Genomic DNA, 13,078 nt, shown 5'->3' with positions numbered 1-13,078 from the left:
AGAAATAGTTTTTAAAGTTTAGTGTGTTCGTTTGTCTTTCCTTGAATGATGTGGACCGGATATTGAATTCTCACATCTCATGAGTAAAATGTTTGGTTCAGAAACAATTTTCTGTGTGTGTTCATTGCCACGACTCCTGGTAGATGCTTCGTAACGTTGATGGAGGACATTAGGCCGCTCCATAACTGCAGGTTTTTGTTTGAGTTGATGTTCGTCAGCATGCATTTATCTGCGTTACACAACCAGCCTTTAGTATCATTTATTCCTGTGCTTTTCAGACTTGACTCACATGGAATATATTGTATGCAGTGACCTCAACACGCGTGTGTTTCTGTCGTTTTACTTTACACTCACAGATATTCACCTGTAGACACACACCCGACACAGGTGTTATATTGTAGAATAACACCTGCAGATACTCATGTGTAGACACACACACCTGACACAGGTATCATGTTATAGAATAACACCTACAGATACGTGTAGACACACACCTGACGCAGGTGTCATATTCTAGAATAACACCAGTTCCTGCACATCTCACATGGCTGCAATGTCTTTTCTGATCTTTTCCTTTGTTCCTTTTTTCCCATTCCATTTTTTAAAATTACAGCACAGATTAATAATATAGCACCCTGTATAAATCTTTTTTTGTTAAGTATTTTTCTTTAATGTTTACTTATTATATTCCAGAATTAATGAAAAAGTATTTGATAAACTAGGAATAATAAAAATGTGGACAGATCTCATTAATTTGTATTATAATTGTTTTGTTAAGCCATCACATAGAAATTTGCATTTGCAAAACTGGAATCTCTTGTTTATAAAAGCTGAGTCAGCCAGGTGCAGGGCCTCATACCTGTAATCCCAGCACTTGGGAGACAGAGGCAGGAGGATCCCTTGAGTTCAGGAGTTTTAAGACCAACCTGGGCAACATAAGGAGACCCTGTCTCTACAAAAAATAAAAAAATTAGCTGGGCATGATGGTGAGGTGGTACGTACCTGTGGTCCCAGGTATTTGGGAGGGTTGAGGTGGGAAGATTGCTTGAGCCCAGGAGTTTGAGGCTATCGTGAGCTGTGATTGTGCCGCTGAACTCCAGCCTGGGCAAGAGAGCAAGACCCCATCTCAAAAAATTTTTTTCGAAATTTTTGAAAATGATTTTTTCAAATGGTGGTGGCATCCCAGTAAGATGATTTGAAAATCTAATTGGTTGTGATCCACGGTTTGAAAAAAATGGTTTAATTCCATTAAAAGCTAAAAACACCTTTTGTTATTAAGAATTGTTTATCTAAAGCTACTACCAGTAGCGAGCATTTAGTGAATGCCTGCCATATGCAGCCCTTGGTAGGCAGGTGGTTCTCCCATGAAGATGCAAGCACAGACTGGTTAAGTACTTAGCCCAGAATAGCCCAGACAGTCATGCTGGAGCTGGACTTTGCACCTGGTCGGTGCGGCACAGAGCTCATTCCTTAGCTGCTGTTGTGTGGTCTCAATCTTGCAGGACACAGTGTGCATTCTGGTCTCATATTGTGTGGAAGGTGCCTCTGACTAAATTATCCTGATGATAGGACATGCAGCGTGGGCTTGGCGCGTCCATGCTAGGAATGTCCCTGTTATCACCATGGTGTCTGTCAGTTCACAAACTTGCACAAATCCAGCCAAGTGAGTGGAAAGTCACAGAATTTCTGGCTCTTTCCAGGTAGCTGGCGTCTCTGGGAACCTGGCCCCGGGCAGCCAGCCCGAGAAGGAGGGCCGGGCACACCAGTGCCTGGAGTGTGACCGCGCCTTCTCGTCGGCGGCAGTGCTGATGCACCACAGCAAGGAGGTGCACGGCCGGGAGCGCATCCACGGCTGCCCCGTGTGCAGGAAGGCCTTCAAGCGCGCCACGCACCTCAAGGTAGGCCCACCGTGCCGCAGCACAGCTGTGTGCCCCCCAGGTGGCTAGAGATGCAGAGTCCAAGATTTAACACCGGCCGGGAATCCGGCATGTGTTTTTGAGGAAAAGCTCAATAGATGTAGACTTAGTGTTGTTCTGGTTGTAAGCGGTCCGCTTGCTGTACAGATGGATTGCATGTTCACCTGCAACTCACAGTCAGTTTGCAACACAAGTTAAAATAACATTGCAATGCCCTCTCTCCCTTGTCAGACTGGCAGAAATGTGAACGTCTGTCAGCACCCATTGTCGAGGCTGTCAGGAAACAGAGGCTGGCTCACATAATGGCTGTTGAGACTGTGGCTTGGTAGGACTTTCTGTAGGGGCATTGGGCGGCCCTAACAAATGCATGTGTGCCCACCCTGGGGACCAGCCCTGAAGATGCCCCTTCAGCCTCCCAAGGTTTAGCTGCGCACGCTTTCCACTGCAGCAGAGCCATCATTGCACAGTGGAGACCTGAGTGCCCGCATGTGGGAAGCAGAGGATGAGTTCTGGGACATCCCCACAGATGGTGCTGTGCTACAGTGGGCAGGAGGCAGAATCCCAGCAGGGTGCTCTGATGTCCAGCCCAGGGCGCTACGTCTTCCGTGTGAAGGGAATGGGGTGTGGAAGGGGTGGAACACAGAGGAGCGTGCAGCGCGGATGCCTAGCCAGCACCACTCCAGCCCAGCGGCCGTGGCCAGTGTCAGCACCCACACATCAAGACTGCATCTGTCCTTGGCAGAGTGGGATGAAAATGACACTTCTCCCAAAAACCTCATAACATGAGAAAAGCAGACAAATTCCAAGTGAGGGATAGCCTGCGAAATTTCTGACCAGCCTTGGCCAGGCCATGCGGAGGTCAGAGGCATGCCACGCCGGCCGGGAAGGAAAGCTGTGCTAAGACAGCTGGACCCTTGGGGTTCCTGTGTATGTTGGGGGGCAGGGATTGTTTGTGGCCTTCGTGTGTCTGTTGTCTTTTAATGAGTGTAGGACAAGAAGAAGGGAGAGTCCTACTCAAGGAATTCCTGTCCCAGGAACTGGAATCCTTGGATCCCTGTGACCAGGATGGCTGTTTTGGAGTGTGGAGTAGAGCACACGGACATTGAGTGTATTGCAGGCCAGTGGTGTCAGTGGTGATGGCCCTGTCCTGTCCGAGCTGGGAAGCCCAGGGCCCCACCTGTGGCGCTTGCTGTGGCTCCTCTCCCCGGTCCCTCCAGGGGCTGGTGAGCCCCGAGTCCCTCACTCCTCCCTCTCTGTGCCTGAAGGAAGCCTGTTGCTTGGCTGCTTGGGTTCTTTTTTATTTTTAATTTTTTTTACTTTCACTTTAGGTTCAGAGGTGCATGTGCAGGTTTGTTATATAGGTAAACTCAGGTCACAGGGGATTGTTGTACAGATTATTTCATCACCCTGGTACTAAGCTAAGTAGCCAATACTTTTTCCTGCTCCTCTCCCTCCTACCTCAAGGAGGCCCCAGTGTGTGTGAGTTGCTCCTCTCTATGGATCCATGTGTTCTCACCATTTAGCTCCCACTTATCAGTGAGAACATGTGATACTTGGTTTTCTGTTTCAAGATGGATTGAAGACTGAAATGTGAAACCCACAACTCTAAAAACCCTGGAAGACAACCTAGACAATACCATTCTGGAGAGAGGAACAGGCAAAGATGTCATGACAAAGATGCCAAAAGCAATTGCGACACAAGCCAATGTTGGTAAATGGGATCCAGTTAAACTTAAGAGCTTCTGCACAGCAAAATAAACTATCAACAGGACTCTTTCTTTTGACACCTTCTGGTGAATCTCCCTGCCCCAGGACTGCATTAGCATCCTCTGGTGCGGTGAGCTGATGGCCATGCTGGCGGCTCTGCTGAGTCCCCACCAACTTCAGGGCACAACCCCTCCCCTTCTTAAAACTTCACACCTCCCTTGTAGCAGAGCCAAGCCGGCAGCTGTGTTGCAGTAGGAACGATATTAACTCCAGCTGATTGCAAACTTATTTTATGATGAAATTCTTTCTTGAGGAACATTTGCCATTGTCTCAGAGAGCACTTTCTAGGGAGAACTAGGTTTACAGTAACCTGTGCCGCAGGGTAAGCCTAACTCCTCCCTTTGAGGAGTGCAGCTCGTCGATACTTCTTTTAAAGTCAGCAGCATAGAGTGGCAGCCGCATGTACTGTTACCACTGCAGGAAGTTTCTCTCTCTGGGGTCAGAGAAACAGAAGCCAATGTTATAAAAGCTTTCCTTTCCGTCCCACCAGACACTCTGTTCCCCCACGGACTCTCTCTGTCCTCCTTTCAGTTTAGCAAACAGTGAGTGCCTACTGTGTGCAAAGAAGGTGGTCCCAGAAACAGGTGGCTCCATCCTCAGGAAGCTTAGTGCTCAGTGTGACTGACTGTAGTTACATCCAACGCGGACCGGGTGGGAACCCCAGACGGAGTGGGCGAGGAATGCCCTCTAGCTGTTGATGGTGATTGGTGTCGTCAGGGGTGGTGTCGTCACTGGTCAGGCCTCACCTGCAGTCCTGGCTCTGCCTGGTCTGCCGTCCTGGGGAGGCTCCCGCACTCACCTCCCGAGTTTGTTTTTCCCACCCTGCTGCTTTCATTACATCCACCTCCCAGGCTGTGCTGGGCCTTAAGCAATGTGACGTCTGCAACTGGAACACAGGCAGTCACATTGAACACACACAGGAAGCATGTACTTTTCCATGACTCCTGCCTTACAGGGTAGAGGTTAGGTCTAAAGACTCTGGAGTTCTATCAGGATAGTTATTATGCTTATGCAATTTTGGAAAATAACCACGTTGCACATCCTCAGGTGCCTGCAAAGGCAGCAGCTGTCAGATCTTTGAGAAATTTGTGGTCATGTGAATGTAGTATCTCTGGCAAGTTGCCAGTCACAACGTGAGAAGGGAACAGTTTCCTCTTGGCTTTAGAAGCCTCCAGAGCCACCGTGAGGCAGTTGTCATATCACCAGGAGAATGCACTTCGGAATCACAGGCATTCCGCGAGGACTCGTGGGTGAGAGTCACTGAACACGTCCAGCTGGGTGCCGCAGGACCTCGGGCCACAACCTATGGGTGGCCTCGGGCCGTGACATTTGGGTGGACTCTTGTGTGAAACGGGGACAGGATCCCCCACAGCCAATGGAGAGAGCTCACCTGGACTCCTGCACTAGGCTCGTGGCTTGATGCCCTTGGTCTCAGTTAAAGCTGATGAAGGAGATATTTCTACCCCGATTTGGGACACAGATGTGGCCAAGCCATATAACTAGCAGGCGGTAAAGCTCAGATGGGGACCGGAGTCTCCCCGAGAAGCCCCAAGCCCATCACCCTGTTGTCACTACCAATGGATAAAGTCCTTAAGAACACAAATCACAGATTAGCCTTTGATTTTGTCCTTGTTACTGACTTGAACTTTGTAGTCATTTACTTCCTCTTGTTTCTGGTTGCGAAAGCTCCGTTTTGATCTCGTTTCTTGGTTTCTGTGTGTTGTCTCCCAGGAGCACATGCAGACACACCAGGCCGGCCCCTCTTTGAGCTCCCAGAAGCCAAGAGTGTTTAAATGTGACACTTGTGAGAAGGCGTTTGCCAAACCAAGCCAGCTGGAGCGCCACAGCCGCATCCACACAGGTAACGGGGAGGGATGCGCTTTTGTTTCCTTACTCTTTGAAGTAGACACCATGGGCGAGAAAACAGAATTCCACCTGTACAATATTCGCAAGCGATGGAATGCTTTATTTATAAAGCAAGGTCTACATGTTCCATTTCCCCTGAGTTTTGACCTATTTATCATCTTAACTAACTTTTCACATGGAAGATTTTGCTGCTTACATTATGACCGTAGGAAACAGAAGCATCACGCAAGGCTCCCGTGCCGTGTCTGGGATGTTGACCACATCACGTCCCTCCTTCCCTCCTGCTAGAGCAAACCGGCAGCCCCCAGTGCCTGGGTCCCATGTCCTCATGTCACTGGGGAACTTAATTTTTAATCTTCCTCTTCTATCTTAAAACTTTTTTTCTCTACTGGCTTTTCCTACACCACCTAAATCTGCTCAAACTTTTTGTCTTAGAGAACAAAAAACACACAGAACAAAGAAACAAGCTCTCCCATCTCTCTGCCTCTTGACTGGTACGTGATAGCTCTGTGTCAGCCCTTCTGTCTCCGCCCTGGCCTGACAAGACATCATCCCATGCTCATTTTTGTCGTGATCATCTGACGACTCACCGTGGGCCTGGGGTTCCACAGGCTGCATCCACCGTGGCCCTTCCATGGCTCTCTGATCCCTCTGCCCCATCTGCTGGGGGTTGTTAGGACCTGGCCAGGATCCCTCTGGTCTCCCCATGGCTCCTCCAGCCATTTGTTCAGATGACAGCCAGGCTGAAAGCCTAAGAGAAAAGAGGAACATTCAGTCCCTCTTGTTCATACCGCAGGGTAGAGCCCAGGCATCCACTATCCTCTTCTTAGAGACATTGACATGTGCCATTTTCTGTACAGGGGAGCGGCCGTTCCATTGCACGCTTTGTGAGAAAGCCTTCAACCAGAAGAGCGCACTGCAGGTGCACATGAAGAAGCACACGGGGGAGCGGCCCTACAAGTGTGCCTACTGCGTCATGGGCTTCACGCAGAAGAGCAACATGAAGCTGCACATGAAGCGGGCGCACAGCTATGCTGGTGAGACCACTGCACCTGGGAGTGCGTACACTTCGGTGGCCTGCGAGGCACCCTGTGTTTCGCATACATTGTTTCCTTCAGTTCACACGGTGATTGTGCATTGCACATGGTACAGCCTCAGTTGTGTGGACTGGAAACCTGTGCTTTATTTTATTTTATTTGTTTATTTCCATAGGTTATTGGGGGAACAGGTAGTGTTTGGTTACATGAGTAAGCTCTTTAGTGATGATTTGTGAGATTTTGGTGCACCCATCACCCAAGCAGTATACATTGCACCCTATTTATAGGTCTTTCATCCCTCAATCCCTTCCCACCCTTTCCCCATGAGTCCCCAAAGTCCATTGTGTCACTTTCATGCCTTTGTATCCTCATAGCTTATCTCCCACTTATGAGTGAGAACATATGATGTTTGGTTTGGTTTTCCATTCCTGTGTTACTTCGCTTAGAATAATGGCCTCCAGTCTCATCCAGGTCATTGCAAATGCCATTAATTAATTCCTTTTTTTTTGGCTGAGTAGTATTCCATTGTGTATATATACCACAGTTTCTTTATCCACTTGTTGATTTATGGGCATTTGGGTTGGTTCCCCATTTTTGCAGTTGCGAATTGTGCTGCTATAAACATGCGTGTGCAGGTGTCTTTTTCATACAATGACTTATTTTCCTGTGGGTAGATACCCAGTAGTGGGATTGCTGGGTCAAATGATAGTTCTATTTTTAGTTCTTTAAGGAATCTCTACACTTTTTCACAGTGACTGTGCTAGTTTACATTCCCACCAGCAGTGTAGAAGTGTTCCCTGTTCACCACATCCATGTTAGCATGTACTTTTTGTTTTTTGATTATGGCCATTCTTGCAGGAGTAAGGTGGTATCACATTGTGGTTTTGATATGCATTTGCCTGATCATTAGTGATGTTGAGTGTTTTTTCATATGTTTGCTGGCCATTTGTATATCTTCTTTTGAGAATTGTCTATTCATATCCTTAGCCCACTTTCTGATGGGATTGTTTGTTTTTTTCTTACTGATTAGTTTGAATTTGTTGTAGATTCTGGATATTAGTCCTTTGTCAGATGTATAGATTGTGAAGATTTTCTCCCACTCTGTGGGTTGTCTGTTTACTCTGCTGACTGTTCCTTTTGCCATGCAAAAGCTCTTTAGTGTAATGAAGTCCCAGCTATTTATCCTTGTTTTTATTGCATTCACTTTTGTGTTCTTGGTCCTTGCCTAAGCCAATGTCTAGAAGGGTTTTTCCAATGTTATCTTCTAGAATTTTTATAGTTTCAGGTCTTAGACTGTTTTTTTATCCATCTTGAGTTGATTTTTGTATAAGGTGAGAGATGAGAGTCCACTTTCATTCTCCTACATGTGGCTCGCCAATTATCCCAGCACCGTTTGTTGAAAAGGGTGTCCTTTCCCCATTTTATGTTTTTGTTTGCCTTGTTGAGGATCCCTTGGCTGTAAGTATTTGGGTTTATTTCTGGGTTCTCTATTCAGTTCCATTGGTCTGTGTGCCTATTTTTATACCAGTACCATGCTATTTTGGTGACTATGACCTTATAGTATAGTTTGAAATCAGGTAATGTGATGCCTCCAGATTTGTTCTTTTTGCTTAGTCTTACTTTGGCTATGTGAGCTCTTTTAAAATTCCATATCAATTTTAGAATTGTTTTTTCTAATTCTGTGAAGAATGATGTTGGTATTTTGATGGGAATTGTGTCGAATTTGTAGATTGCTTTTGGCAGTATGGCCATTTTCACGATATTGATTTACCCAACCATGAGCATGGGATGTGTTTCCATTTGTTTGTGTCATCTGTGATTTCTTTCAGCAGTGTTTTGTAGTTTTCCTTGTGGAGGTCTTTTACATTCTTGGTTAGGTGTATTCCTAAGGGTTTTTTTTGGTTTGTTTGTTTTTGTTTTGTTTTCTTTTTTCCAGCTATTGTAAAAGGGGTTGAGTTCTTGATTTCTCAGCTTAGTTGCTGTTGGTGTATAGAAGAGCTACGATTTCTGTACATTAATTTTTTATCTGGAAACTTTGCTGAATTCTTTTATCAGTTCTAGGAGCTTTCTGGAAGAGTCTTTTGGGTTTTCTAGGTAAACAATCACATCATCAGCAAACAGTGATAGTTTGACTTCCTCTTTACTGATTTGGATGCGCTTGATTTCCTTCTCTTTTCTGATTGCTCTGGCTAGGACTTCCACTGCTATGTTGAAGAGGAGTGGTGAGAATGTGCATCCTTGTCTTGTTTCAGTTCTCAGAGGGAATGCTTTTAACTTTTCATCATTCAGTATTACGTTGGCTGTGGGCTTGTCATAGATGGCTTTTATTATTGAGGTATGTCCCTTGTATGCTGGTTTTCCTGGGAGTTTTAATCATAAAGTGATGCTGGATTTTGTCTCATGCTTTTTCTGCCTCTGTAGAAATGATCATCTGATTTTTGTTTTTAATTCTGTTTATGTGGTGTATCACATTTATCGACTTGTGTATATTTAACCATTCCTGCATCCCTGGTATGAAACCCACTTGATCATATGGTGGAGAATCTTTTTGATATGTGTTGGATTTGGTTAGCTAGTATTTTGTTAAGGATTTTAGCATCTGTGTTCATCAGGGATAACGGTCTGTAGTTTTCTTTTTTGGTTATGTCCTTTCTTGGTTTCGGTATTTGGGTGATACTGGCTCCAGAGATTTAGGGAGGGTTCTCTTTTCCTCTGTCTTGTGGAATTGGTACCAATTCTCCTTTGAATGCCTGGTAGAATTCTGCTGTGAATTCATCTGGTCATGGACTTTTTTTTGTTGGTAATTTTTAAATTACCATTTCAATCTTGCTGCTTGTTAGTGGTCTGATCAGGGTATCTGGTTCTTCTTGATTTAAGCTAGGAGGGTTGTATCTTTCCAGGAATGTGTCCATCTCTTCTAGGTTTTCTAGTTTATGTGTGTAAAGGTGTTCATAGTAGCCTTGAGTGATCTTCTTTTTTTTTTTTGAGACGGAGTCTCGCTCTGTCACCCAGGCTGGAGTGCAGTGGCGTGATCTCAGCTCACTGCAAGCTCCGCCTCCCGGGTTCACGCCATTCTCCTGCCTCAGCCTTCTGAGCAGCTGGGACTACAGGCTCCTGCCACTGCACCCGGTTAATTTTTTTGTATTTTTAGTAGAGATGGGGTTTCACCGTGTTAGTCAGGATGGTGTCCATCTCCTGACCTCTTGATCCGCCCACCTTGGCCTCTCAAAGTGCTGGGATTACAGGCGTGAGCCACCGCGCCTGGCCTGAGTGATCTTTTATATTCCGTGGTGTCAGTTGTGATATCTCCCGTTTTGCTTCTTACTGAGCTTATTTGGATTTCCTCTCTTCTTAATCTTGCTAATGGTCTATCAGTTTTATTTATCTTTTCATGGAACCAGCTTTTTGTTTCATTTTATCTTTTGTTTGTTTCAATTTCATTTAGTTCTGCTCTGGTCTTTCTTTTCTTCTGCTGGGTTTGGTTTTGGTTTATTCTTATTTCTCTAGTTCCTTGAGGTGTGACCGTAGATTGTCTGTGTGTGCTCTTTCAGGCTTGATGTTAGACATTTAGGGCGATGAACTTTCCCCCTAGCACTGCCTTTGCTGTATCCCAGAGGTTATGATAGGTTGTGTCACTATTGTCGTTCAGTTCGAATAATTTTTAAATTTCTATCTTGATTTCATTTTTCACCCAGTGATCATTCAGGAGCAGGTTATTGAATTTTCGTATATTTACATGGTTTCGAAGGTTCCTTTTTGAATTTATTTCCAGTTTTATTCCACCGTGGTCTAAGAGAGTGCTTGATACAATTTCCATTTTCTTAAATTTATTGAGGCTCATTTTGTGGCTTATCATATGGTCTGTCTTGGAGAAAGTTCCATGTGCTGTTGAATACAATGTGTATTCTGCAATTGTTGGATGGAATGTTTTATATATATATATATCTCTGTTAAGTCAGTTTGTTCCAGGGTATAGTTTAAATCCATTGTTTCTTTTTTGACTTTCTGTCTTGATGAACTGTCTAGTGCTGTCAGTGGAATATTGAAGTATCCCACTATTTTTGTGTTGCTGTCTATCTCATTTCTTAGATCTATTAGTAATTGTTTTATAAATTTGGGAGTTCCAGTGTTAGGGACATGTATGTTTAGGATTGTGGTATTTTCCTGTTGGACAAGGCCTTTTATCATTATATAATGTCCCTCTGCTTTTTTAGCTGCTGTTGCTGATGACATTGTGGCTAAGCACTGATCTTTTTGCAATGAATTTCCCAGGTGTTGTTTGTGCTTCTTGTGTTTGGATGTCTAGGTCTAGCAAGGCCGGGGAAGTTTTCCTCGATTATTCCCCCAAATATGTTTTCCAGACTTTTAAATTTCTCTTCTTCCTCAGGAATGCCGATTATTCTTAGGTTTGGTCGTTTAACATAATCCCCAGACTTCTTGGAGGCTTTGCTCATATTTTCTTCTTCTTTTTCCTTTGTCTTTGCTGGATTAGGTTAATTCGAAGACCTTGTCTTTGAGCTCTGAATTTTTTTCTTCTACTTGTTCTGTTCTATTGCTGAGACTTTTCAGAGCATTTTGCATTTCTACGTCTATTGTTTCCTGAAGTTTTCCTTGTTTTTTAATTTATGCTATCAATTTCATTGAATATTTCTCCCTTCACCTCTTGTATCGTTTTTTTATTTCCTTTTGGCTACACCTTTCTCTAGTGCCTTCCTGATTAGCTTAATAACTAACTTCCTGAATTGTTTTTCAGGTAAATTGGGGATTTCTTCTTGGTTTGGATCCATTGCTGGTGAGCTAGTGTGATTTTTGGGGGGTGTCAAAGAGCCTTGTTTTGTCATATTACCAGAGTTGGTTTTCTGGTTCCTTTTCATTTGAGTAGGCTCTGTCAGAGGGAAGGTCTAGGGCTGAAGGCTGCTGTTCAGATTCTTTGGTCCTACAGAGTGTTCTCTTGATGTAGTACTGTCCACCTTTTCCTGTGGCTGTAGCTCCCTGAGAACAGAGCTGTAGTGATTGTTACCTTTCTTCTTGGTCTAGCCGCCCAGCAAGTCCACCCGGCTCCAGGCTGGTACTGGGGGTTGTCTGCACAGAGTCCTGTGATGTGAACCATCTGTGGTCTCTCAGCTGTGGATACTGGCGCCTGTTCTGGTGGAGGTGGCAGGGGGGTGAGATGGACTCTGTGACGGTTCTTAGCTTTGGTGGTTTAATGCTCTATTTTTGCGCTGGTTGGCCTCCTGCCGGGAGGTGGTGCTTTCCAGAGCGCATCAGCTATGGTAGTATAGGGAGGAACAGGCAGTGGGTGGGGCCCTAGACCTCCCAAGAATATCTGCCCTTTGTCTTCCACTACCAGAGTGGGTAGAGAAGGACCACTGGGTGGGGGCTGGGCTATGCGTGTCTGAGCTCAGACTCTCCTTGGGCGGGTCTTGCTGTGGCGGAGTATTTGAGGTGTCTCCTGGGTCCTGCAGGAGCAATCCACTTCTTTCAGAGAGTCTGTGGGTTCTCTCAGGTTTCCTGATTTATTCCCCTAGTTGTTCTGGGGCAAAAATTCACAGTGCGAGCCTCCACATGCTGCTCTGTCCCTGAGTATAGTCCTGCCTCCCATCCACCATGATCTCTGGAAGCCTGTGCTTTTGTTACTTTAATACTTAGTGTATGCAGTTGTTGAAGCTGGCTATGGACTGCCCCTTTCTCTCACACACACACACACACACACACACACACACACACACACAAATTTGATTAGATCAAATTTATGATACATTTTGGCAAGGACGCAGAAATTTATTGGAGTAAAATGGCAGCCCAGAACCTGAGCAAGCACAGCATTTCTGAGCAGCTGGTTTCTCTCTGGACAGAGCTTTCTGTAGGGGCTGTCAGCACCTGGGCAGTCAGAGGCCCAGAATAGCATCTCTGTCTGTCTTCACAGCGTGTCTGGAAGCCCCTTTTCCTGCAGCATGCAGTTCAGGTGCTATCTCGGTGCTCAGGGGCACAGAGCAAACAGAATCTGCACCAACTGCTCCTGTCTGCATCCTGTTGACCTGGTACAGACAACATGTGGGCTTTGGTTTCTCTCTTGATTTACTAACGTTCATGCCCTTCAGGGTATGGATATTGGGGTGTGATCCTACTGCCTGTCTGTCTCTTGTTCATCGTTGCTTCCTACACAGAATCTAGCAGTACCATCCATCTCTGAGGAAGGAATGACAACAAATGACCTAGACTAGGTTTCAGAGGGTGGCAGTAGCCGTGCAAGGAGCTAGAAATGTTAAAGTCTGAGTAGACCCCTTGGGGTGCTCCATGCATTTTGCGGGTGTGATTTGGTTGTTGGAGGTGGTGCTCCGTGAGATCTGTGGTTTGGTTGTTGGAGGTGATGTGATTCGTGAGATTTGTGATTTGGTTGTTGGAGGTGATGTGATTCGTGAGATTTGTGATTTGGTTGTTGGAGGTGATGTGATTCGTGAGATTTGTGATTTGGTTGTTGGAGGTGATGTG

At 45.4% G+C, this 13,078-nt stretch overlaps 1 protein-coding gene across 9 annotated transcripts in view; it reads left to right on the top strand.

Annotated features, from left to right (window-relative positions):
* The window catches only part of ZNF236 (zinc finger protein 236), a 151,760-nt gene that overhangs the window by 132,902 nt on the left and 5,780 nt on the right, over window positions 1-13,078 (top strand). For all 9 annotated transcript variants that reach the window (XR_012427043.1, XM_045378098.3, XM_074022201.1 and 6 more), the window contains 3 exons: window positions 1,701-1,898; window positions 5,415-5,544; window positions 6,410-6,586. Coding sequence is in view for 8 of the 9 variants with exons in the window: in XM_045378098.3 (XP_045234033.2) it covers window positions 1,701-1,898; window positions 5,415-5,544; window positions 6,410-6,586 (505 nt within the window). In the remaining variant the exon portion in view is untranslated. The remainder of the gene's footprint in view (window positions 1-1,700; window positions 1,899-5,414; window positions 5,545-6,409; window positions 6,587-13,078) is intronic.

Source organism: Macaca fascicularis, chromosome 18, assembly GCF_037993035.2.
Source record: "Macaca fascicularis isolate 582-1 chromosome 18, T2T-MFA8v1.1".
NCBI lineage: Eukaryota > Metazoa > Chordata > Mammalia > Primates > Cercopithecidae > Macaca > Macaca fascicularis.
The sequence above is the reverse complement of the archived record's forward strand: the minus strand, read 5'-3'. Positions and strand labels throughout refer to the sequence as shown.